The sequence below is a fragment of the Aethina tumida genome, chromosome 4 (assembly GCF_024364675.1).
Source record: "Aethina tumida isolate Nest 87 chromosome 4, icAetTumi1.1, whole genome shotgun sequence".
Taxonomy (NCBI): domain Eukaryota; kingdom Metazoa; phylum Arthropoda; class Insecta; order Coleoptera; family Nitidulidae; genus Aethina; species Aethina tumida.
This window is the reverse complement of record NC_065438.1, coordinates 11,880,779-11,905,466: the sequence shown is the minus strand read 5'-3', so window position 1 is coordinate 11,905,466 and position 24,688 is coordinate 11,880,779. Positions and strand designations below refer to the sequence as shown.

The window sequence follows — 24,688 nt, the reverse complement described above, 5'->3', positions numbered from 1 at the left end:
GTATTTGTATCAAGTAGATAGCATTACAATAATATACAAAACTGAATATATTAATATGGTGCTGCTCTAAGACCATATTCAGAACAATATCCTAAAATAAATTTAAGTAATTTAGTAATAACAAATTCTTCTTGATCGTCATTAAGTGAAACAGGTACTTGGTGCAAGAACTAAAACAACAAATAGTGACTCTCTAAAACTTTTCCAAATTAATGGTCTGGTCGTCCCAATGGCACTCCCATAAATTGGTATCCAACATCACCCAACCTTAATCCATGAGATTTTATGGTGTGGGCCAAAATGGAAGAAAAGATCTATGCGACGTCAACAACAATTATAACAAAAAAATTACGAATTTAAAATGCAATTAATAAAATTAGCAATGATTGAACTTAATAGTATTTTTCAAAAAAGAATAAAAGTATTTTTTCATTCTTTAATTATTAAAACTAATCGAAAGTACCTTATCATACCTATTTGATTTTGTATTAGATGTAATCACTTTAACTTTCTTCATAGACATTTTTTCTTCCAATTCGTGTAAGAAAACCATTTTTAACTTTTGTTGTAAACGTGATTGCCTATATTATTTCACAACATTTCATCATTTTCTAACCTATGATTACACATAACCTATAAAATTGTTTATATCTTGTTATAAGTGCTTAATTTATAAGAATATATTAAAATATGGGTGATTACGAAGAGTTCACAGCCGAAGAGCTAGAATTACCTCCTTGCAAATATGAATGTGAGTAAAATCTATTAAATTACATTTTTAATATCGTAATACTTGTAAAACTTACAGACCTCGACCACACCGCAGACGTACAGTAAGTTAAACTAAAAATTAAATTATTTTATAACAACCTAATATTATTTATAGAATCCATTCATGGGGTGAAACACTTAAAGAAGCCTTCGAACAAGCTGGTGTTGCCATGTTTGACTACATGACTGAACTTGGTACAGTCGAGATAGTTCAATCAGTTGAAATAGAGGCTGCAGGTTCAGATTTAAACAACCTGTTATATAAATTTTTAGACGAACTATTATTCACGTTCAGCGTGGAGCCTTTTCTGACTTGTAGGAAATTAGTTATCACAGAATTTAATGTGAATGTGGCCGAGGGTGAAGATATGACTTTGAAATGTAAATGTTATGGTGAAGAGTTTCAACTTGGGAAGCATCCACAAGGAACAGAAGTGAAGGCCATAACATATGCATCAATGCAAATTATTGATGAACCTGATAAAAAGAAAGAAATATTTGTAATTATTGATATTTAAATTAAGTTTGTTTTTATTTTTTTTATAATAAATTATTTTAAATATTTGAAATATCTTTTATTTAACTAATTTAATGCTAAATAATCCACTTTCCTTTAGCCATATGATATCACAATATACCGATTTTTAACACAAATAATAAACATAATTTCTACAAAAATAAAATATAAAATATATGTTAAAAAATAAAATTATATGTTTATGATTTTCTCTGGATTCCCTAATTTAATTCAAGATCTAATTTTTGTATTAACAATACATTTTAAAAAATACGATAGTAGTCTTTACTATGGAAATTTTTAAAAGTAATAAATATTTAATTTAATTTTACTTTTGTTGTTTTATACAGTATTATAAAAGTATATCAGTTAATTAAATAAGCAAAAGACTTGGTAAATAGTTGATTCAAATTTACAGAGAGCAATGAAAGACCATAAAATATAAAAGTAATTTTGTCCACTGAAAAATTAAAAGTATAAATAAAATTAGATTGTCCTACTGGACTGATGCTGGGAGTAGCCACAACAATAACAGAAAAAGCATTAAACATATTTAATAATGTATTTTAATAAGTTGCTATAATTTTAGCCATTACTGTTTATTAATTTACACTTTAGAGATAAATATTTTATTTTAATTAATTAGAATTCTTTAAATAAATAAAATATCTAACTTACATACAACGACTTTTATTTAGTTAGTTAAAGAATCTATTTTTATAAAATAATATACTAATAATGGGTATAAAAATCTGAATTAAAATCCAACTGTCAATAGTCAATGAACGCTCACACAATTTAAATTCAAGTAGATATTAATATGTCATAAAACTTCAATTGTCCAACAGACAGAATCATTTCCATGAAATAAGTGGTGAAGGATTAAACACAACAATGGGGTTTTCAATATTACAATTTAGTTTTGGTTCGTTAGGACCACGTTTTTTAAGTGGGCAACCTAATTGGCGAAACGATCCAATCATTATGATATACCATTTAATTTATTGCCCAACATCCCACAATACGGTCTCGTGTGATAATAAATAAAAAATGCTTCATCTCTAATTTATTTCATTCAGTATTATGCACTGACCTCTGAACTCGGTTATTTTTTAATAAAATTTATCTTCATTAGAATGAATATTCTTGAATATGATGCATTTTTAAAAACAATTATAATGAATCAAACTTATTGTTTTATGTACATTTAATATGTTTTCTTGTTTTACGATTTTATTACAAAAATGTACCACAAGAAAAGTTTATTAAACTGGTATTCTAATTTTACCCACAATGTTTCCATTTTTTGTGTAACCATAAATGTAAATAATGTAAAACGAATTATTCTATAATACATGTATGATTACTTATGGACATATAATTACTTATCTAATCTGATTATTTTCAATATTCTTAAAATATAAATATTTAGTGCTATTCATAAATAAATTTATCTACTCAACATAGACATATATTATACAAACAAATATATATTTTTTACAATTCAAATAATAGTTTAATTAATTCAATTTAAAAAAATCGTTTATTTTTCACGCGCCTAATGCAATTATCACATGCAATCTTTTATCACGAATCTGGTAGAATGCAGGAGGGCAATCAAAAGCTCGGGATCAGATCCTGACAAGAGCACAACAAAGGAAAAGAACGACTGCGTTTTACAAACTCCACTCAGTCCACTTCAAGACGCGCTCACGTAAAAATCGAGCCTTCCGCGACCGCTCCGATCAAGGAAGAATCGAAGAAACGCGCTTTTCGCCAGCTAACCAAATTTTAATTAACCATTAGTCGAGTGCCATGTGATAGCCCACACTATGGGGAAAAGTCGGTGGTTGGTTGGGTGTTTTATTCTTGTGGTGCTCTTTTTCAACGACGGATTTTGTATTCGGTGGTTGTAAGTATTGGTCTTTTGAATTTTTATCATTATCATTATTATTAGTGTGACTAATTTATAATATTTGTTTATAAATTGCAAATACTGTTTAATTATGCTTTATAACAAATATTATATTATTAATATTTATGTTTTATATTCGTTGTATTTTTCTACATTTAAGAAAATTGTTATTTAAACTATTTTAATATTAGATTTGTAGATATAGAAGAAAAAATATATTGTACATTTATTATATTAATTATATTATTAATTATTTATTTAAAATTTAGATTAAAATATACTTAAAAGTGGTACTTAAATGTTATATTTATGTGATACAAAAATTGTCACGTGTTTAGCTTGTTAAACTTTAAATTTCCTTCACAAATATTCAAATTTTGAGAAAGTGGAAAATACTAAAATATTAGAAGTAATAATTTTTATTATTATTATTATAAGATAATTTTATTTAAATTGTATACAAATTACTATTAAATAAGTATCTCAATTATTTAAATTATGTTTATATTTATATCCTTTGGAATCTTCTTTACATATCTTAAGTTTTTGGAGAATGGGAAAAAATAAAATAATAATAAAAATGTATTGAACAATTTAAAGTAATATTTTTTATAAATGTTGAAATAAATGATCTAAAAATCTTAAATGCTTTATATTCATTACATTTTTCTGTTTCTAATAAAATACTTCTAAATTATCTAATAAAATACTTAATACTAGATTTGTATATATAGAGAAAAAAATATATACTATTTTTAGGTTAAAATTATTTATAAATAAAGCTTCTAAAAATAATGGAGTGGTATTCAAGAAGAATAATTCTGCTTTATTTTGAAAAGTGTGTAAAATAATTTTGTTTTAAATATAATAAAATTTACAATTAAATAAATATATCAGTATTAACTGATATTCTTCAAAAATCGTCACGTGCACAACAACATTGAATTTACATAAATATCTTAAACTTTTTTAAAAAAACTGACAAAGGATTCAAATATATTTTATATTAATATATATATATATATATATATATATATATATATATATATATATATATATAAAATTCAAAATCAAAACAAATTTAATCTCGTAAATAGCAAAAATAGTAGAGCTATTTAATATCAATAGTTTGGCGGGGCACGGACGAAATGTTGCACATCAATCAACGTCTTAAATAATAATTTGTTAAAGGCAAATATCACACGCTAATTCGATTTTCGTGCAATGGCTTGATGTCACATAATTACGTTTATGATTAGACGGATGAATAATGGGTTGAAATCTTTGTTCTACCATCTTTCTCTTTAATAGTTTCAATTGGTGACTCCTCCTTGTCTAGTTAGTTTCCTCGCAAACCTAAAATTTAATTATACCATCATTGTGGCGTGACACGGCTTGACACGGACATTCGTTTTTTTATTGAAACAGAGGAAGCGAAAACTGATTAATATCGGCCCATCAATAAATTAGATAAATTTGTTAACCGGCTAGGCGAAAAGTTGAATTAGTTTAATTGTTTAGACCTAATTACATTTCGTAGCATCAAACGGGCGTGTGGAATGGAATTTTTTAATTTTTTACTCCCCGACCGCACGATACAATAACACGGACTAATTGTATTTAATATAAATAGTTCGGTGTTCCCAGGTCAAATTAGTTCGGATAATATCCAGTGATTTGCGGTGGGAAGTGCCCAGACGGCAACATCAAAACTACGCTCTCGGAATCCAACAATAGACCGGAAAACTAAAATTTCAATGTGTGTGTTTGAGGTAGTTTACACCTGTTATCATCCCATACCGACGATGATTATTGACTTGTTCTTTAATGACATTTTTGTTAAACATCCGACCAACACGGCCCTAATTAACGCAGTCCCTTTTATCTTCATTCATTCGTATTTGTTAACAATTTTATTGAGACCGTTAATGTTGCTTTGAACGCGGGAACAATCAAGCTGGCTGAAGTGACATGAATATCTCTTCAGTTTTAACAAGCCTCTTGATACACTGGGTCAAAGCAAATGAGGGGTAAATGATAGAAATAAAACAAATAAAATAAACGATACCAATGTGTTTCTCCATGTATTTAAATATATAGTAGAATAGAAGACAATCAATTTTATATATACAGTGTGGCCCCAATTTACAAAACGTAAATTCATTTGAATGTATAACAAAAAAGCAAAAAATTATAGAATATTTAAATATATAATATATTAACTAAACAAAATATGATTTAAATCCTCTGAAATATATTGTGCCATTTATTTGACCACCACTATACATCCATTTTACAAGTTGATATTATACACAATTTGAATTATGATTTCTGAAGTAAATAATAATAAAAAATCTATCATTATATTTTTGAGGGACTGAGGAAAGTACTGTTAAATATATTATACAATTTTAATTAATATTTCTATAAAGACTGAAGTAAATAATAGAAAAATATCCAAAATACTTTATGTTCTTCATATTTTTCTGACTAATAAAATAATTATATAAACTCTTCTAATACTAGATTTATAGATATAGAAAACATAAAATATTCTACAATTTTTATATAAAAATTACTTATCAATAAAGCTGTATAAAATAATAGAGTGATAAATAAGTAGAATAATTAATTCTACTTTATCTTGGTAAGTGTGTAAAATAATTTTATTTTAAATTTTTATACAAATTTCATTTAAATAAATATCTTACTTGTAAGATACTTAGATTATGTTTATATTTGTATTCTTCATAAGATTGTGACGGGCTTACTTTGTTAAACATTAAATTTCTTTCACAAATTTTAAATTTTTGAGGGTTTCAGGAAAATACTATTAAATATATTATACAATTTGAATTAATATTTCTATAATGGTTGAAGTAAAAAATAGTATAAAATACAAAATGTTATATATTTATTGTAATTTTCTATGTATAATAAAATAGTTGTTATTCAAAATTATTATTATTATATAGGTAGATTAATTTTGCTCCATTTTGGGCACATTTGAAGGTATTCTTCCTTTGGATAACCAAATCATACTAATATGTGCATTTAATTCGACGTTTATAAGATGTGTATCAAAAAAGTACAGAAAATTGAAATATATTTTTATACTGACTGTAGAAAATTTGAATTAAATCTTTACATAAAATATTTAACAATGTGCCATTTCTCTGAACAGCACTGTACATCCATTTAACAAGTTGATATTTCTAAGTTAAAAAGTTGAGAAACTTCTCAACTCAAGACTTTGTTGTTGAGAAGTCCCTTTTTGAGAAAATCGACCTAATGTAAATAAATTAGAAAGAAAGAAAAGTGCAAACAAACGGCACAAGTTTCCCACCTATCTTAAACCGCATCAAGACCAAAGGGACGGAGTTCACGTTGCAGTGGCATTATACATTGAAAATAAATTAAGCAAGGTAAACAGATTAAGTAAATAGTAATATGTCTGCGACCAGTGCATGACTTCATTTATGCCTCTGCTACCTTCGGCTTTTATAACCTGATACCGCCAACGGGGGTAATAAATTATTTTTTCCCGGCTTAGTAGTTAGGTAAATGTTTGACAGTCACAAAGAATTGCATGATGTGAAATTATTTACAATACTTGTTTAAGAAACGGTGACACGCAAAAACAGCATTAGATCAATCAGAAGTCGGCATAATTGATATTAGTGTTAAACAATGGCGATTTATATGGAGTTCGTTAAAACCTCTCTAAAATAAAATGCACGCGATGAAATAACTACGGCCGTATTATATTTATATTTTCTACCTCAAAGCCCATTGATCTCTTTACATAATAAACATTTATTGCCCAAATAAGGGTAAAAAATCGCATGCACCGAAGAGGAGCAGATATGGATAATGAGGAGGAGCCAACCCCGTTCATTGGGCGCATAAATAATAACTGATATGTTGTTTAGACAAAAAGGCCGTCAGTCTGGCACCTAATATTACGACGGGCTACACCTGTAATTAGTGGGCGCCCTCTTGCCTTACCTGAACGATTTTATCATGTGTTAATTATAGATTGCGTCACATTCACGCGATCTATCGTCGCTTTTAAATTACCTCCGAGTGCATTTCCACTACCCTTTCGATGGGTTCCTTCGGAAATATTTCGGGAATGCGGCTCATCAGACGATTGGCTCGTTGGCGAACTTTACCCCCAGGCCCGTACGAAAATGATACGATTAATATTTAAAAAGAAACCCACCCACAATCGAAAACAGCTACTTTTCACCTCGCTTAATTATTCACCAAAGAAATTTTGCATAAAAGTCAAGACACAAACATTCCAATTTAAATTGTAAATATCTCACGTCCAGGTAGAGGATTTAAGTTAATAATTTGCTCACCGTTTTAATATTAGTTTTATTTTGGCTCATCACAAAATATTTACTTTATTTTTAACAATGTATCAAAATGAAATAATCATTTTAATTGGTTACGGTTGCCGTCGAAGAATGTAGAGTGGGCTGGTATAGGTTGTAATTTACAATATTCTCGCTATTGTTAACGTCCTCTATAACACAACGAAAATGATATGTTACACTTTTATTTCTTCTCTCCTGTCTACGGTCTATTTAGATGAATCATCTTCATCAATTTGAATTTAAATAGGGTAGAAGTGCATAAAGAGTCGGTTTAAATTATTATGAATGAGTTTTGTGCATTTAATAGTTTTGTTGGGCCTGCATTTTGTTTAACTCTTTTACCGGAATATTAATAAAACTGAAAATTGTTTCTTATTAAAAATAAAATATATGTCAATAAAAAGCATTTCTGTAAGGTTAATTCCTTCTTATTGCTTTATAATTTTGACTTCCAAAACACCTTATTTAATGATATTTAACCATATCATTATAGTTAACATCAAGTATGAATTGTGTGATTTGTGTATGATTTATGTGAAAAAGGTAATTATTTCTTCTAAAAAATTGTTCAATCTTTGTTTATGCAATAATTTGTTTTATTTTTTACCCATTTTCACTTACCTCCTTTAAAAGCACATAAAATATATGTATAATTAAACTTCTTGAATAATATGTTCATTAAGTTAAATAGAGTTTACTATGAGATTACTTCTTCTAAAAATTTGTTCATCTTTTATTTAAACAATTCTCCTATTATAATAACTTTTCTAAATTATTATATTTATTGGGTACTCATTTTCACTCAAAATTTCTGAACTATTTATTATTGTATACTATTCTTTATTTGATACTATTTCATATTTATTCCTTTAAAAAACAAAATGTATGTATGATAAAACTCTTGAATGACAAAATTTATTTAAAGATTTCATCCTGTATATAGATGTTAGTGAACTATTTGTTATCATATACTATTCTTGTATATTATTTCAAACTTATTTTCACTGACTCCCTTTAAAAAATATTAAATTTATGGATTATAGAAACTCTTGAATAACTTATTCATTAAGCTTATTAAGTCAAATGTCTTTTATTTAAAATTTTATTATTTACACAAACATTTGTGAACTATTTGTTATTATATACTATTCATTTGGAATTATTTCATACTTATTTTTACTGACGCCCTTTACAAAAATATAAAATGTATATATTGTTAAAACTCTTGAATATCTTGTTTCTTAAGCTTATTAAGTCAAGGGTCGTTTACCATGAGATTATTTCCTCCCAAAATTTATTAATCTTTATTCAAAGATTTTGTGGAGTTATCAAATACTATTTTTTATTTGGTATTTCTTCATACTTAACTTCACAGACTTCTTCTAAAAACACATAAAGTGCATTAATTATTAAAATTCTTCAATAATTTATTCATTAAGTTTATTAAGTCAAGTGAGGTTTACTGTAAGATTTCTTCTTATAAAAATTTGTTCGTCTCTTATTTAAACATGTCTTCCTTTACACAAACATTTGCGAAACTATTTATTATTATATACTCTCCTTTATTTTGTATTATTTCATACTTATTTTCATTAACTCCCTTTGAAAAAACATAAAATTTATGGATTATAAAAAGTCTTGAATAACTTGTTCATGAAGCTTATTAAGTCAAATATCATTTACCATAAGATTATTTTTTCTCAAAATATAAAATGTCATCGTTTATACAAACATTTATGAACTATTTTTTATTATATATACTGTTCTTTTTTTTGTATTATTTCATATTTATTTTTACTGACTCTCTTTAAAAAATATAAAATGAATATATTTTTAAAACTCTTGAATAACTTAGTCATTAAGCTTATTAAATCAAATGTCGTTTATCATGAGATTATTTCACCCCAAAATTTTTTAATCTCTTTTTTAAAAATTTCATTGTTTATATAAACGTTAGTGAACTATTTGTTATTACATATTATTCTTTATTTAGTATTAATTCATACTTATCTTCACTGGCTTCCTTTAAGAACACATAAAATTCTTGAATAACTTCTTCATTAAGCTCACTATAAGATTATTTCATCTAAATATTTTTTTTTAAAACATTTCATTATATACACATTTTTTAAGTACTCATTATAATTTTTAAATATTTATTTTGTTTTAATTCCTTCAAACACACTGAAAAATTTGTTCATCTTTTATTTAAACATTTTTTTGGTTTATTCATACATTTGAGAAATATTTGTTATCATATTAATTTTTTTTTTTCGTTTCATTTAGTTCATAGTTATTTTTAGTAACTCCCTTTAAAAATCATTACTATTGTTTAATGAAACTATTTCTTCTAAAAATTTGTTTATTTTTTGTTCATACATTTGTGAAATATTTATTATCATATACTGTGCTTTATTTAATTTTCACGCATTCCCTTCAAAAACACTTAAAATGTATGTTCTTTTAAAACTCTTGTTTAATTTGTATATTAAGCATATTAAGGTAAAAGAAATTTACCATGAGATTATTTCCTTTAAAAATTTGTTCGTATTTTATTTAAATATTTCTTTGTTTATATAAATATTTATGTAACTTTCATTGTCTTTATCTGATTTTATTTTATATTTATATTCACACACTCTTCGAAAACACATAAAATGTATGTATTGTTTATTATTATTATTCCAAGCTTTATGAAGTAAATCATTGTCCAGGTTCTTTAATAAAACTTCCTACAATGCAGTTCAGTAAATATACAATTTAGTGACACAATTTTATTGACACAAAAAGAAAGTTAATCTGTAATTGAATAAACGTGTTCCTTGTGTTAATATTTGTTGATCTAAACATTACCCAGAAATTTAACAAGAAGTGGTCTCAAATAAAAAAACACATAATACATATAGTCATTTACAAGTACATATTTCTAATAGATTTATTAGAAATATTAATGTTAAAGCTACAGTTAGTTCCCAAAATATCACTAAAACTTCTGATGTTAACAACGAAATAAAATGTAAATAAGGAAACATGTCCATATTAGGAGTGATTTATACTTACATAACATCCAATGAAATATGTAATATTGCAAGGTATGAGTTATTTACTATGGAAGAATGTATTACCCACCTGAATCCTGTAGGTTAACCGGGGAATAAATTATGTTGTGTTCGCACTTGCAATATCGAACAATATGCTCGACTATTTTAAATGGCTGTTATAAATTTTCTTATTATGTAAGTTGTATCGCAATTATGCATCTTATCGTCGGCTAAATCGCATTTAATAAATGTGTCGATGCATTACAATCTAACAACTAGGTTTGATTTCCAGCAGGTGGTTAAGTGCTTTTTATCGCAGCTAATTACGGTGCGCTTGATGTAATATAATAATAATTAAAATCCATAAACGTACTTTGTAACCAGACTATTGCGTTTATTATGCGCATTTAACGTAATTGCGTGTGCATTTTTTTTTCAGCAGCTTTTTACCAGACAATTTTCCTGCCGTACATGAAATTAATTTACGTGGCAGCGAAAAAAGTAATTTATGTTTTCAACGTTTAACTGTAAATTAACATAAGTTTCTTTGAAATAACTTTCATTAAACAAACTAATCACCGTTATAATCAACAATTTTTTGCCAACGTTGTGCAAGTAAATTCGTGCCACGAGAAAACACTGCTTCTTAGGACTGAAGGAAAGATTGTCTTCAGTTTTCATCTCCTCTTCAGTATTAAACTGTTTATCTGGTAAAATATTGGACAATCAGAAAAATATCAAATATTTTATAAGATATTTCATAATAGGACTTATTTCAAATTTTGTCAAGTCAGTATAAAATATGTATATTTCAATTTTTACATCTTATAAAGGTCGGAGATATTACTTTAAACGCATATATTAGTCTGATTTGATTGGCCAAAAGAGTGGCACATTAAAATGTATTTATGCTTTGGGTATGTATTTAACAATACTCTTAATAGCTTATTATTAGTAGAATTATTAATATACTCAATTAAAAATTCAGTAAGAAAATCTTCTAAGAAAAAAAACTCTTGACAGACAAATTGGAAAAAACTCTTAAACGACGTCTTTTCTTGTCCTTGAACTTGAAAGGATATATTTCAGTAAAAAACTATTGGCATAAAAAAATATATATTTTAACAAATATTAAACAACACACTCGTCCTTTCTTTTCCTCAAGATAAATAAAAATTGAATTAATTGGGTCAAACAACGTCAATGTTTCTAGTAGAACAATTAGAACAAGAATAATATTTCAGAAAAAAAATCATTGGTATAAAAAAATATATATTCGAACAGGACTAAACATTTATACAAAAAATATTAAATATCCTCCAAAATTTTGGTGATGAATCCATCTTCAATAGAACAAGAGTCGATGGTAAAAACACATTCATCGTCCTCTTAATAATAAGTTTGAATTCCAGATACGCTACCAAATCTCCGTGTAGAAAAAATTATTAGTAAACCGTCCATATTCAGAGACGTCTTGGGAGATGAAATGTAATCATTTACCAACAATCATTTACCAACAATCATTTACCAATTATATGGATTTTTATGCATGATAAAGTTGGTAAAAAGATAAAATGTTAAGATTCTCGACTGGCCAGCGTAAAGTCTGGATCTAAATACATTTGAAAATTTTTGATACGACATGTAATCTCAATTAAAATACTAAAAGGCATCAAATTTAGTTGAATTGTTGTTATTAATTGAAGAGTCGTGAAATTTAATTTCAAACGACCATTGCCAATATTTCATTGAACCTTTACCTAACCGTTTACAGGTGGTTATTGTTATTCACACGAATTTAATCTGTTCAATTGACACCCTTTCACACAATAACTTATTAACACAGAATCATTAATACCTGAACAACATCTCAGCTTGTCATAAAACAAAATTTCTAAAGTAGGCAAACCATGAAGCACTATAAATATACTTGTTGTTAGACAGTTGCAATTGATATTATCCTCTAGCTACGGTAAGACAAACGCACTAATAAAAATGTAATTAATTTTTCCTTTATTTAATTAAAAATACAATACCGCATCAATGAGACAGGTACTAATAAAAATTGTCCGATTATAGTTATCTTTCACATTTCTTCCCTTACGATAGGACATAAATTTGGTAGGTACGTCCCAACAATGGACATTTATTTTCTGTTATTGGCACATGGGTAATTGAAACGTGATAAAGAATAATACAAAAGTACAAAATTAATTGCAATTAATAGACTGCAATAAATTATTTGAAAAAAAAGTTAAAGGTTAGATGGCCACCCATCAATAAAAACTGATGTTAAATGTCGAAGCAAGAGATTGCTTAGGGCATGACATGCGATGTCCCAAGTTATAGGAACGTATTTCAATATGGCAAACCCTTATTTACCAAGATAATTTCAACATTTTTAAAACAATAGAATTGCAGGAAACACATTACTATTTAAAGAAGAACCATAAAAAATTTGAGAGTAAAATTGAATTACCCCATTGTGTTCTCCAAACAAAACGATCGGACGTCACTATTAAACTGGTTGGGTATGTGTTTATCTCAGGACACCAAGATTTACTATCATATATCCGTTTTTTACTGCATTGTCAATACATGTATTTATCTAGCGGTACACAAATGATGTTCCAAGTAAAAATGCATTGTTCCCTTTAAACAAAATTAAATAGTGTTCCGTAAATTGAATTTTTGGTGGAGGACAATGGGCGCACCAAAGCCAACGCTTTTGTGAACCTTGCAATTAGGAGTTGAGGTGCACTTGACCTGTAATCTGCAAATACTTAACCCATCACGTGTCAAGTTTGCGCAAAGCTCCCGTTTCTTGATCAATACGTCTAAGAAGTTTTTAAAGGGTCAATGTCATTTAAAATTTAATCTATAACTTTTAAATAAGGCGACATCTGAAATTTTTATGACCCACAAGAATAAATATGATAGAATATTTACATTTATATAACCAAACTGTATTCCGATTTCGATCTATAACTGTGCGTTAATATTTTGTAATTTTATTTCTAGCCGATAGCAATAAATAGTCCAAACAATTAACACCTACAAGGCGGTGAGATATGAACATCAAACGAAGGCACAATAAACATTCCTCCACACTCCACCCTATATGACAAAATACAATAGTTTAATGGCCTAGTCTATGTTACGCCTTTTTATTTATCACACCAATATTTACGATTACACGCATTGTATTAATTTTAGATGGCAAGTGTGAAAATTTTTTAGTTATTGTGGATTTTTATTAAAAATTTCTAGATTCGTTAATGGACGTTGTAAACATGTTCTGAAACAAGATTCTTAACTCATTTGTTATATATAGTGTGGCTCATTTGAAAGCGGGACACCCTCATAAAATTTGTATTTTTTGTCAGATTTTAATAAACTTGTAATATATACTTACAGGCAGTGTACTTATCGACAAAATATCATATTTTTTGTTCAAATCCAAAACACCAGTATATTTTTATAGAAAATTTGACTACATCACTGAATTAAACACTCTCTGAAATGGGTATATACCCAATTTCATAAAAAAATTATGTATAATTATGTTGAAAAATTAAAAATCAAATTAATAAATTTTTTTATTTAAACTGTCAACAAAGACACAAATTATCTTATTTTTCAATAATATTGGAATAATATATTAATAAATCGTTTTAAATTACCCCAAAATAATTGATAAAAATAATAAGAAACTTAAAATAGTAATCCAACGAATTAAACAGTGGATTTAGGGATGTAAATAAAATTATGGTATAATATTAATATAATATTCCAATATTTTTGAAAAATAAGATAATTTGTGCTATTTTTGACAATTTATTCCATAGACTATTTGTTTTAAAAAATAAATTCATAAAAAAATATGATTTTTAATTTTTTCACAAAATTATGAATATGCATAATTTTTTTTATGAAATTTAGTATATACCATTTCTCAATAGATTCTTAATACAGTGGTGTAGTTCTTCATTTGAGAAAGGAAGTTATGAAAAAAAGTGTAATCTATTGAATTAAATGGCGGATTGATAAGAGTAAATACAATTTCAGTATTAAGAGTATTAAAAATAACGTGTGCTATTTTTGACAGTTTATTTGCTTAGTACAGTGGTGTAGTTAGATTTCTTATAAAAAATAGGAAGTATCATATTTATAAAATAACAAATTTTATTGGTGTCCCGATTTCAAATTTAATTAATTTAATTTCATTTAAGATCACTCCAACACTCAAATCTGCATTGGAACCTCACGTCGCTAAACAACAATCCAGGCAGAGGTATAAGATCGGGAGTTCGATCACCCTGTGCCGTGGCAAGAAGGCGTTATGGCTTCGCCAAAGTCCAGGCGAAGCTGTGCCGTAACGCAATGGAAGCTATGCCGCACGTCCAAGCAGCTGCTTTGCTGGCTTCGGAAACGTGCCGCACAATTTTTAAGGACAGAAGATGGAACTGTTCCTCCATCACCACTGCACCGTATCTTACGCCGGACTTAACCAGAGGTAATTAATTTTTGTAATTTTCCTTTCAATCAGTTTATAATTAGTTTCGTTCGAAGTATTACGGCCACAGTTCACAAAACCCCGCAGTAAGTAGATGTTTTCGTTACAGTGATTTGTCGACCAATTACTGCTATAGTTGTTTATCAAGAACATAAATCTATAGTAAATTAGCCGTAATCTCCTACAAAGTAGAAAAGATTAAAAAGGATTTATTATCAGAACTGGAAAACAGCGAAAATAAAGTTGGAAAATGTAGGTTAAACTAAATTGGACATGTACTTTCCATCACGAACAGTTTGTCAATATTATGTTTTTAAACCTTATCCGAGTTAAAGTATTAAAACATGTTAAATCCAAATGGAAACAGAAAAGATGGTCATTAAATTAATTACAATTTCACTGTTCCTTAATTAACTCATGTTCAAAAATTATTTGGTTTGAAGGGATGTTAAAAAAATGTAAAAATCGTGTTAACTTTTTGTTATTTTATTTTTTAGAATTTTTTAAATGAAAATAAGATCTCGTGAAAAGATAAAAAAAAGTAAAAAGTAAAAATATACAGTATCGACAACTCTCTTTTTTTAAATCTAAACAATACATACTTAATGACTGATTTTTGTTCCGCTAAATAATAAAACACATATATAAATTATGTTATTTACTGAGTTTCTTAAAATTTGAGTTGCGGACATCCTTGGATTATTTGTAATTAGTCTTTTTATGCGTCGATCTAATACTATGTATAAAGTTATTTTTTATTATTTCTTTGTGTCTAATTTCGTAATAACTACCTATAATCAAATACAATTAAAGTGAACCTATTTTGGTTCATAAAAGGATAAAAGTTCCAACATTTGAACATGAGCTTTCCTCGATATGTCACATTTTTTTTTTTTTTTTCTAAAAATGAAGGAATTGAATTCAGTTTCTCGAATAATATCTCGAACGAATATTTCCAGCTTTTGAAATTCAGACAGCATCTCATTTCAACTGGATGTATTAATACGGCGTTTATAGGTTTAAAATTCCCCAAAGAAAATTCCAGGGGCATTCGGCTTTTCCGTTTCTAGTCACGTTGTACGCGAGGCCAATTTTCAATCTCATCTCTGACATTAATAATGACAGAGAGAAAGCCCTTTAAACGGAAAAGATTAGGCCAATTGCAATTTCGACAACAATAAAAAATCTTCTCCGTATCGGCCCCGTGTGTCCATTATTGACTTTTCTGTAAGTTCATCAGGAATTTCGCGTGCTGAATCTGAAATGTTCCCGGTATCTATTTCCGATCGGCTTCGCTGAAAGAGAACCCCATACGTGGTCTGCAATACGATTTTGTGTGTCTTGGATTGGGTTAACAGATAACAGGAAAACTTCTTTCAGACGGTCGCAACTTCCTTGTAAACATTTGCGGAAGTTGCTTTACTTTAAAATTTACATAAATGCATTTTAGATTTCAGCTTTTTGTTTTATTTACGTTGTGCCGTAAAACAAGATTATGTGGAATATAGAATAACTAAATTTAGGTTGCATAATAAATAAATAATGTTTTGTTTTGTTTTTAGCAACGAGAGAACAGGCATACGCCTACGCAATTAGTTCAGCAGCTTTGACCTACACTATGGCAAGGGCTTGCGCCAGTGGTGCCTTGTACCACTGTACTTGTGCCAGCAAGCCCAATGAACCTCCAAGTGGTAATTTCCAATGGGGTGGCTGTGGAGACAACCTAAAGTGGGCGACGCATTTCGCCAAGCGATTTATTGATAACGCAGAAAAATACATGGCTGAGAAATCCAAGAAGAACGTCAAAAGAGATATGTTACAGAGCAGTGAGGATGCACTGAACAATGAACTAGCAGCAGTGAATTTGCACAACAACAAAATTGGAAGAAAGGTCTGTTAATGATGTTAATGCAAAATGAAACATTAAAAGTGTTGTTGCAGGTTATTGGTGAAAGTTTGAGGATACAGTGCAAATGCCATGGAGTTTCTGGTTCATGTAACATAAAAACGTGCTGGAAGGCTTTGCCATCTATGATGGATATAGGCGCAAGACTTCTTCAAAAATACACCAACGCCAAGGAAGTTCCCAAGATAAATGCGGAGGGGAAGGCTTTAAGTATGGCTTTCAACAAAAAACAGACGTCGGATCAATTAATTTTCTTCACAAAGTCGCCAGATTATTGTACAAAAGACGAAAGATTGGGCAGCCTGGGCACAGTTGGAAGGTAAGGATAAAATAGTTTCTAAGTTTCACATTCACCATTCTAATTTAATGAGTTAAATAAATCACTTTTATTTGATTAAAACTTAAGAGCTCCAACCATTGTGACTGAATGGCCTATTTACCGACGAATTAAAAAGTCAAATTTATTACATAATAGTCGTCCAATTACGGCGTCTATTCTTTTGTCAAAATTATATCTGTTAAGATGGCAAATCGGCCTGATTATCCGGCCACCCATCGCATTGCCAAGTTATTTTAATTCATCTGCAGTTACTTGGTCCCCTAACATTTCAGGCCACTTTTTCGCTGGACGTTCTCGTGTAATTAGCCGGCATAAATCTTGCCCGAGTATTTCTGCTTATTTAGTTGACGTATTAATTGGGCCGGTACCTTAACTTTTGTCTGGATATAACAAATATTGAGTGACCGCAAAATTATCTGCATTTTTTCACGTTCGGACGCATGTTATGTGAAATTATATGAAATATTTTTCACATTTATTTTAACTAAATTTACCTTCAAAAATTGTATTGATTATATCTATAAAATATGTAAAAATGGAATTGTCAATCACTTATGAGTATTTTTTAAAATATTTTACTTAAAAGTGAGTTATTTTTTTATTTTGCCTACTAAATGGTCTTAGATGCATTTTGTAACAAATTTGAGATATGAAATGTTTATTTGATAAAAATATATATTAGTTATAAAAATATTTTCATAATTAGATTTTATTAATTTCCTAGTTAAATTAGAATAAAATATTATTACTATACCTACCTGTCAACGATTTAATCCATTAAAAAAGAACATAATAAAGTCCGTTTTATTTTAGGGAATGCAACGTCACATCAAACAGTCCCAACAGCTGCCGCCAACTATGTTGCGGAAGAGGATACAGAACAGTAGTTGAGGAAAAAATTGAAAGATGCAAATGCAAATATTATAACTGCTGCTACGTTAAATGCAAAATATGTAGAACTATGACCCAAAGACATGAGTGCAGCTAGATTATAGATCTCATCTTTCGTCATTAAATGTGCATGATGTAATGAGCAGCTCCATAACAATAGAAACGGTTTTATACTTTTAGAGTTAAAGATAAGAAGCCGTACTGTACTGGGCATTGCTAAGTTAATGAAGAATTTGCTTTATACATTAGCATAGGTACTACAAACTCTTTAAATGTGTAAAACATGAAAATATTAACGACTTGTTAATGCCATTAAACGTCTACTAAAAATGCGGATTTTCCTTATGGTTTTAACATGTCCAAATTTACTTACTTTAGTAAACTGCAAAAATTAAATGTATCTTTATTGGCTTTAAATCTTAAATTAAATTCGCGTTATCCAGTGAATTTAGCAATAAAACTAAAAGTATTAGCTTTCATTAAAAGTACAAAAATATGACTTTAATATATGGTTGTATCTATATACTTAAACTAAGAAATAAAACTAGTTGTATATATTACATATTTCACATTTATTTATTAAAAAATTACTGTACATAACTTACCTAAGTAGTATTTATTAAAATTTACAATTATAGTTCAGAATGTATATCAGTCGTCCCTGTAAAAATACGAATAAAGTTAGATCGTACATTAAAAAAACACAGGCGTATCATTTACTTATCGTAGGAGCATCTTGTTCAGCCTCTTCATCCAATAACCCGGAATCAATTTTCTTTTGCAATTCCCTTATTTCATCATCATATCCTTTCCATTCTGGCAAAATTCTCACTGCAGCTGTTAACTTGGCTTCTTTAGTTTGGGGATTGTTGCACTAAAAATTAGTTAACCATTAGGGTAGGCAATGCAACAGTAGCAAATTTTTAAACTAACCAAGTCTATAGTTTTCGCACTAGCCTTCGAAGCGTCGTCGCACCAAGTTTCGCACCACAACCATTCCTGAGGCAACGATTTAATAGCAACCTGATGGATCATATTGTTTGGTAAGTCCTGATCCAAATTGGACAAACTGTTTGGATCTTGACTGAGAGCCTGGTACTGTCCTCTCAATCTATCACCGGCGGCAATTCTTCTGAACCTCTTCAAATCGACAACATATAAAGCGGAAATGTGATATCTTCTGCCTTGCAGGTGGTTCCTCCAATATCCTTGTTTCCAGAATCTGAAACCATCCATTTCCTTCCTGGAATCACAGAAGGGTGTGTAACCATAAGGAGCCCCTCCCAAGTCCAACTGCTGCAATTCCTTCATGTCTGCTCTGACAACCTGATCAGCATCCACAAAAATAATTTTCTTAACGTCCAGAGGGAATAACACGTCCAGGAAAAGGATCTTGTAACCCCAGATGATTCTCTGTTTTTCAGTTTGTTGATGTAGCCACCTGGGCCATTTGTACTGAACGAGCTCGTATTCAAAACCGTATTCCTTAGCCATGTACGGCAGGAAATCTTTAACTTGTGGGGACAAATAGTTCTTCAGGAACCAAAACTTAACTGGTGTTTTGGTGTGTTTTAAAACAGACAGCATCATTATCCTGAGGAATCTTTCATACAAATGGCCAGAAGCCAAGGAGAATATGTTCAGTTTTTCTTCTTCTCCTTCTTCGTTGCCGCTAAAGGAACTGAAATCATATAAATAACGTTTAAGACATCGTCAAATTTGTGACTAGATGAATGTCACCTTGTGATTGAATTCCAAATGCCAGAATTTCCTTCATCTTCAGACAGCAAATCCATGTTAATTTTATCTGGTTTTTTCTGCACTCTAAGTTTAACAATGTGAGACCTGAGTGAACTAATGACCACTTTAATGTCATCAGAATTTTCTGGTGTGTCACTTCCATCATGACTGCAATAAACGTTAGTGAATTTAGTGAATTTTCAATGGATTCTGTCCACTGTACCTGACAATGTTGTAGATATCTGCACTGCGACCTTGTCTGAGTCTCAGAATCCAAGCGCCAGGATTAGCCTTTACTTGGAAGTAACCCAGATTGGCCATCACGATAGTATCGACGATGACTGGTTTGCTTTCAGTTCCTAAAGTAATTTGCAAACCTCGGGGCGGACTTCCACTGCTCTGTTCGAAGCAGTGACCCTCCAGAAGGAGATATTCCAATTCGTATTCACTGAGGTCATAAAGAATTGATTTACTATAAGTAACAAAACTTTAATGTATATCTTACCTATGGACGTTGCTTTCTACATTTTCGAGTCGTATATTATCTAAATCATAAACGGATCGTACTACTTCCACGAGCCAGTTATCGGGGACGTGATAGTTTTGTGTCAATAGGGGAGAAGTGGGCATGTTATTGAACCTAGCAATGGGACCCGGCAATTGTCTGCCATCTTCACTGAACTGAATTTCTGGCTCCAAAACGAAGCGATAGAAGCTCTTGACGGGCATGTCGCTATTTTTCTCGACACTATTTAAAAACAGTCTTATTTTGCAATTAAGTACTTCATGTAAGACTTGGAGAATTGGCCCCAATTTTTGAGCACCACGTGAAACTGGATCTACGATTGCTACGAGATCAAAAGCGACTTGGTCGGCATTTCTGGGTGGGATCGTTATAACTGAATGATCTGTGCCACTGTAGCTGATGTCAAACCTGGACCTTCCCTGTACCTTTGAGATCAACAATGAGACGACTTTCATCAACGTATCACTGCACACATCTAAAAGAAAAATAAATAAAGTATTTTGGGGAAAAATAAACGAGTGTTATTACCATCTTCCTCATCAGCATCTTTGCCCATAGCTTCAATAATTTTATCAAGGTATGAAGCCCCACTGAATCTCATTAGCAAGTTGAAATCTTCAAGGGTGAAATTCTCTTCCTCAGCCAGAGGTCCCAACACTCTGCCATTGGCGACTATGGCAATTTGACCTGCTTTTAAATTCAGCACTCGTTGGGCGTACACTCGCAACATTTTCAAATTTAATTCTTGAGCATCAATGTTTCTGGTTATTTCGTTCTATTAAGAAAATTCAATAATAATAATTGGATTAAAATAACTTGTAAATGAACTTACAGGAATCGTTACTTGTTTGCCTTCCTTTATGTCTTTTACTTTTTGATTATCAAGTAACAAGGAGAGGGCAAAAGTTGTCGCTTTATCAGATGGTAGATGTTCAAGGGCAGCTAATATGATCTTGTTCAATTTGTTAGGTTTATCTCCATTGACGTTAGGTAAGAAACTCACTCTTACATCAGGTTCATCTTTCTATAAGAAAAAAAGTATGAGAAATGATGTTATACAGATTGCAAATTTTTAGTACCATGTGTGTCAAAGCGTCAACCAACAAGTTCCTAGCCTTTGGACAGTCCAAATCACCAAGAATCCAATAGGTCATAGCTTTGTAGGGCTTAGCTTTGTTTTTTTCTGCTCCCACAAAATATTTAATATTTTCTATTGCTGTGGCAGTCATATCCCTTGGACTCAAAGTAAGCAGCTGCTGAATGTTAGTTGTACTTGAAGGTTCACCAAGCATGTCCAAATAAAATGATTTGTCTTTATTTAAGATCCGTTCATTTAATCTGGGCATAACATTAGGTTGATTCATTACATAATCCACTACATCATCTCCATCCGTGAGTTTACCTTTGTAAACAGCTTTCTGGAAATTGGGCGTCTGGGCCATGATTTCATGTAAAACGGCCTCTTCGAAGTCGTCCAGGTTTAACTGGTTCTTGGGCAATGGTATACCATTCAATAAAGCTTGTGGCGATGATCCGAGGCCAGTTCTTTGAATGAAATCAGCAGACAGTTGTCTTCCAAAGTCATAATCAGAGTCTTCACCTAAACAATTGAGGATATATTGGTTGATCAAAATACATATAATTTATTTCTGTATTACCTATAATGTCATCATAATCTTCAGTGAACTGCCTCTTCAATTCAGCTTTAACATCATCTACAGTGACTCTGTTTTCACCAGCCTTGCCCATAACAGTCCTGACAAAAGTTAAAGCCCCAGTTGGATCCTTCTTTTGAGAAACAAAGTTAAAGGCACACAACATGGCGACTCCAGCATCTTCAAGTCCTGTGAGTGATGTAGATGAGTTAACATGGAGCACAACACCTACTCTAATTGGTGCAGTATGGATGACGAACGATTCGATAAGTTTAAGGATGCCGCGAGACTCTGAATCTGTGGGATCAATGATCAGAACGAGATTAAACAAATTCTTCCTCACTTGTCTGATCATCCCAGGAAACGTTGGTCTTAGAAGCTCCATGATACTTGTGCTCCATCTATTATATTTTGAATCCCTTTCAATGTCATTGATCCAGTTAATTGCCGAATCACGGATATCGATGGCAAACTCTTGGGAGCCACTGGAATCAGATAAGTCAAGTCCTAGGAGGGTAGTTAAACGTTTGTTTCCAATTCCTAATTTATGAAGTCCTTCCATTGTACGCAATTCCTGTCGTAATACGTCCAAAATTCCGTAGACATCAACCAGATCAACATCATAGAACATTCCATTAATGAACAAAGCTGTATCTGATGGCTGAAGATTTAGAGTTGAGGCAAAAATCTCAGAGTTTTTCTTCATTTCCTTTTTCATGTTTGCATTCACTACAGTTTTGACCAGCCCCTTTGCCTATTGAAATTTTTAAATTAATTATTGAAGTACATATATTTATTATTGAAGTAATTTACCTGCATTGGGAAGTTTTGTGCAATGTTAGTAAACACTTTAAGAGCTTCTTCCTTGGGTGCATTCATTATTCTTTCTGCAGCTTGTAAACTCAATTCCTGGAATTGCCAGACTTTCAATGGGGCCAGCTCATTTGAAGTTTCTTCCAAATATTGTTTAAATTTGTTCAATTCATTTTTGAGGTCTGGATATATTTTCCTGTAATTAATAAACTTGTAAAGACTGCTAATGAATAATTAATCATTGTGTTACTTTAGTTTTCCAAAATCAAATCCTTCTACTTCACCATCTTCCTCCTCTTGAGAATTTTCTTCTGAAGAGGCTTTTTCATGTACTTCAGTGTCATCCTGTGATTTGTATTCTGTTGATTTCATTTGTAATTCAACGCCATAGCCAGATAATCTTTGTTTTATGCCAGATGAGTTCTAGGAATTACAAAAATAAAGATTTTTAGTAAAAAATAAATAAAACTAAATTTACCTTTACGTAATGCCGGACTATGTAATCTATTATACCTTCTTGTGCTTTTTGTTGGAGTACTGCATGGAAATCTGAAAATGATTTTCTTCCAAGTTCACCATACAATACTACTACAACACTTCGGTTTTCTGATCCAGGGTAGTGAGTATCAATCTTAAATACTTCTACACCTTTTTGTTCTTGCTTGGTAGCCTAAATTTATAAACATTTTCAATACATTCCACACATAATTAATATAATTTTACCTTTTGAATTAAATTGCTTATTTCATTAATATCACAAGTTAAATGTCCACCTATGTCAGCTACAGTTTCACAGTTTGGTAGATTTCTTTCAACTGCCATTTGACCAAACATTTGAACTTTAGGTGAATAGATGTGCAAAGACAACCCCAATTTCAATACTGATAGTTGTGAAGGTGTAATCAATTTGGATGCTTGTTCAATTACAACATTGTACCTTTCCCTTTCATTTTCTAAAATTAAGTCATGAAAACAATTAAATTTCCATTTTTTTATTATAATTTACCAATTTCCACTAGTGGTTTTTTAAGTTGACTTATAGCATCAATGTATCTCCAATAAAAATCCACATTTTCATCAGCCAAATATTCCACCACTTCCAAAACTAACGGAGTTGTTTCCCATTTTGCATCAAGTAAAGTTGTAACTGATTTGGATTTTTTTGATTTAGCAGCTACATTATATGTGAGGTGTGAACTCAATATTACACTTAATATTACTATTATTAACTTCATTCTGAAAGAAAATTAATCTGTAACGCACATATTTAATATAATTTTATTAATTTAATTGAAATTTATTAATAAATTTGATGAAACAGCTCTTACAAGAGAGTACCCTAACCTCCCGATAAACCGGATAAAACAATCAAAACCCACTTACTTGAAAAAGGAAAAGTTAAAGCTATAATAGCACGTTACACATTCATAAATATGAGCTTATATTTAATGGTTTTAAATAATTATTAAAAGAACAAACTCATTTAAACATTTTGACACACAACAAACCGCAGAACTGTCAAAAGCGTCCAATAAAACGTCAATACGGCGACCAATAAGAACAGGCCAGCGCTTTAAATGCGCATTTGGCATTTTATGGATTACGTGGCGGGGATAAATTTTAAATTTTGAATTTATTATTTTTAGCTACCTCAGAAAAAAATGTAATTTCG

At 30.1% G+C, this 24,688-nt stretch overlaps 3 protein-coding genes across 3 annotated transcripts; 2 read left to right on the top strand and 1 right to left on the bottom strand.

The window, feature by feature from the left end:
- Positions 1–603: 603 nt before the first annotated feature.
- LOC109596145 (protein archease-like) lies at positions 604–1,340 on the top strand. The gene is made up of 3 exons (XM_020011639.2): positions 604–751; positions 809–833; positions 887–1,340. The coding sequence occupies exons 1-3, from the start codon at positions 691–693 to the stop codon at positions 1,287–1,289; spliced, it is 489 nt and encodes a 162-aa protein (XP_019867198.1). The 5' UTR covers positions 604–690; the 3' UTR covers positions 1,290–1,340.
- A 1,670-nt stretch (positions 1,341–3,010) lies between these two features.
- On the top strand, positions 3,011–18,624 carry LOC109596158 (protein Wnt-11b-1-like). The gene is made up of 5 exons (XM_020011652.2): positions 3,011–3,200; positions 14,862–15,145; positions 16,708–17,036; positions 17,087–17,370; positions 18,205–18,624. The coding sequence occupies exons 1-5, from the start codon at positions 3,121–3,123 to the stop codon at positions 18,377–18,379; spliced, it is 1,152 nt and encodes a 383-aa protein (XP_019867211.1). The 5' UTR covers positions 3,011–3,120; the 3' UTR covers positions 18,380–18,624.
- Positions 18,625–18,830: 206 nt separating this feature from the next.
- Positions 18,831–24,548, bottom strand: LOC109596157 (UDP-glucose:glycoprotein glucosyltransferase). Its single transcript, XM_020011651.2, has 16 exons — positions 24,400–24,548; positions 24,023–24,252; positions 23,740–23,969; positions 23,495–23,686; positions 23,267–23,439; positions 23,017–23,212; positions 22,207–22,957; positions 21,628–22,148; positions 21,381–21,572; positions 21,077–21,323; positions 20,528–21,023; positions 20,246–20,470; positions 20,023–20,190; positions 19,216–19,963; positions 19,003–19,156; positions 18,831–18,943 (listed from the first exon to the last, which is right to left on the bottom strand). The coding sequence occupies exons 2-16, from the start codon at positions 24,249–24,251 to the stop codon at positions 18,915–18,917; spliced, it is 4,551 nt and encodes a 1,516-aa protein (XP_019867210.2). The 5' UTR covers position 24,252; positions 24,400–24,548; the 3' UTR covers positions 18,831–18,914.
- Positions 24,549–24,688: the final 140 nt, after the last annotated feature.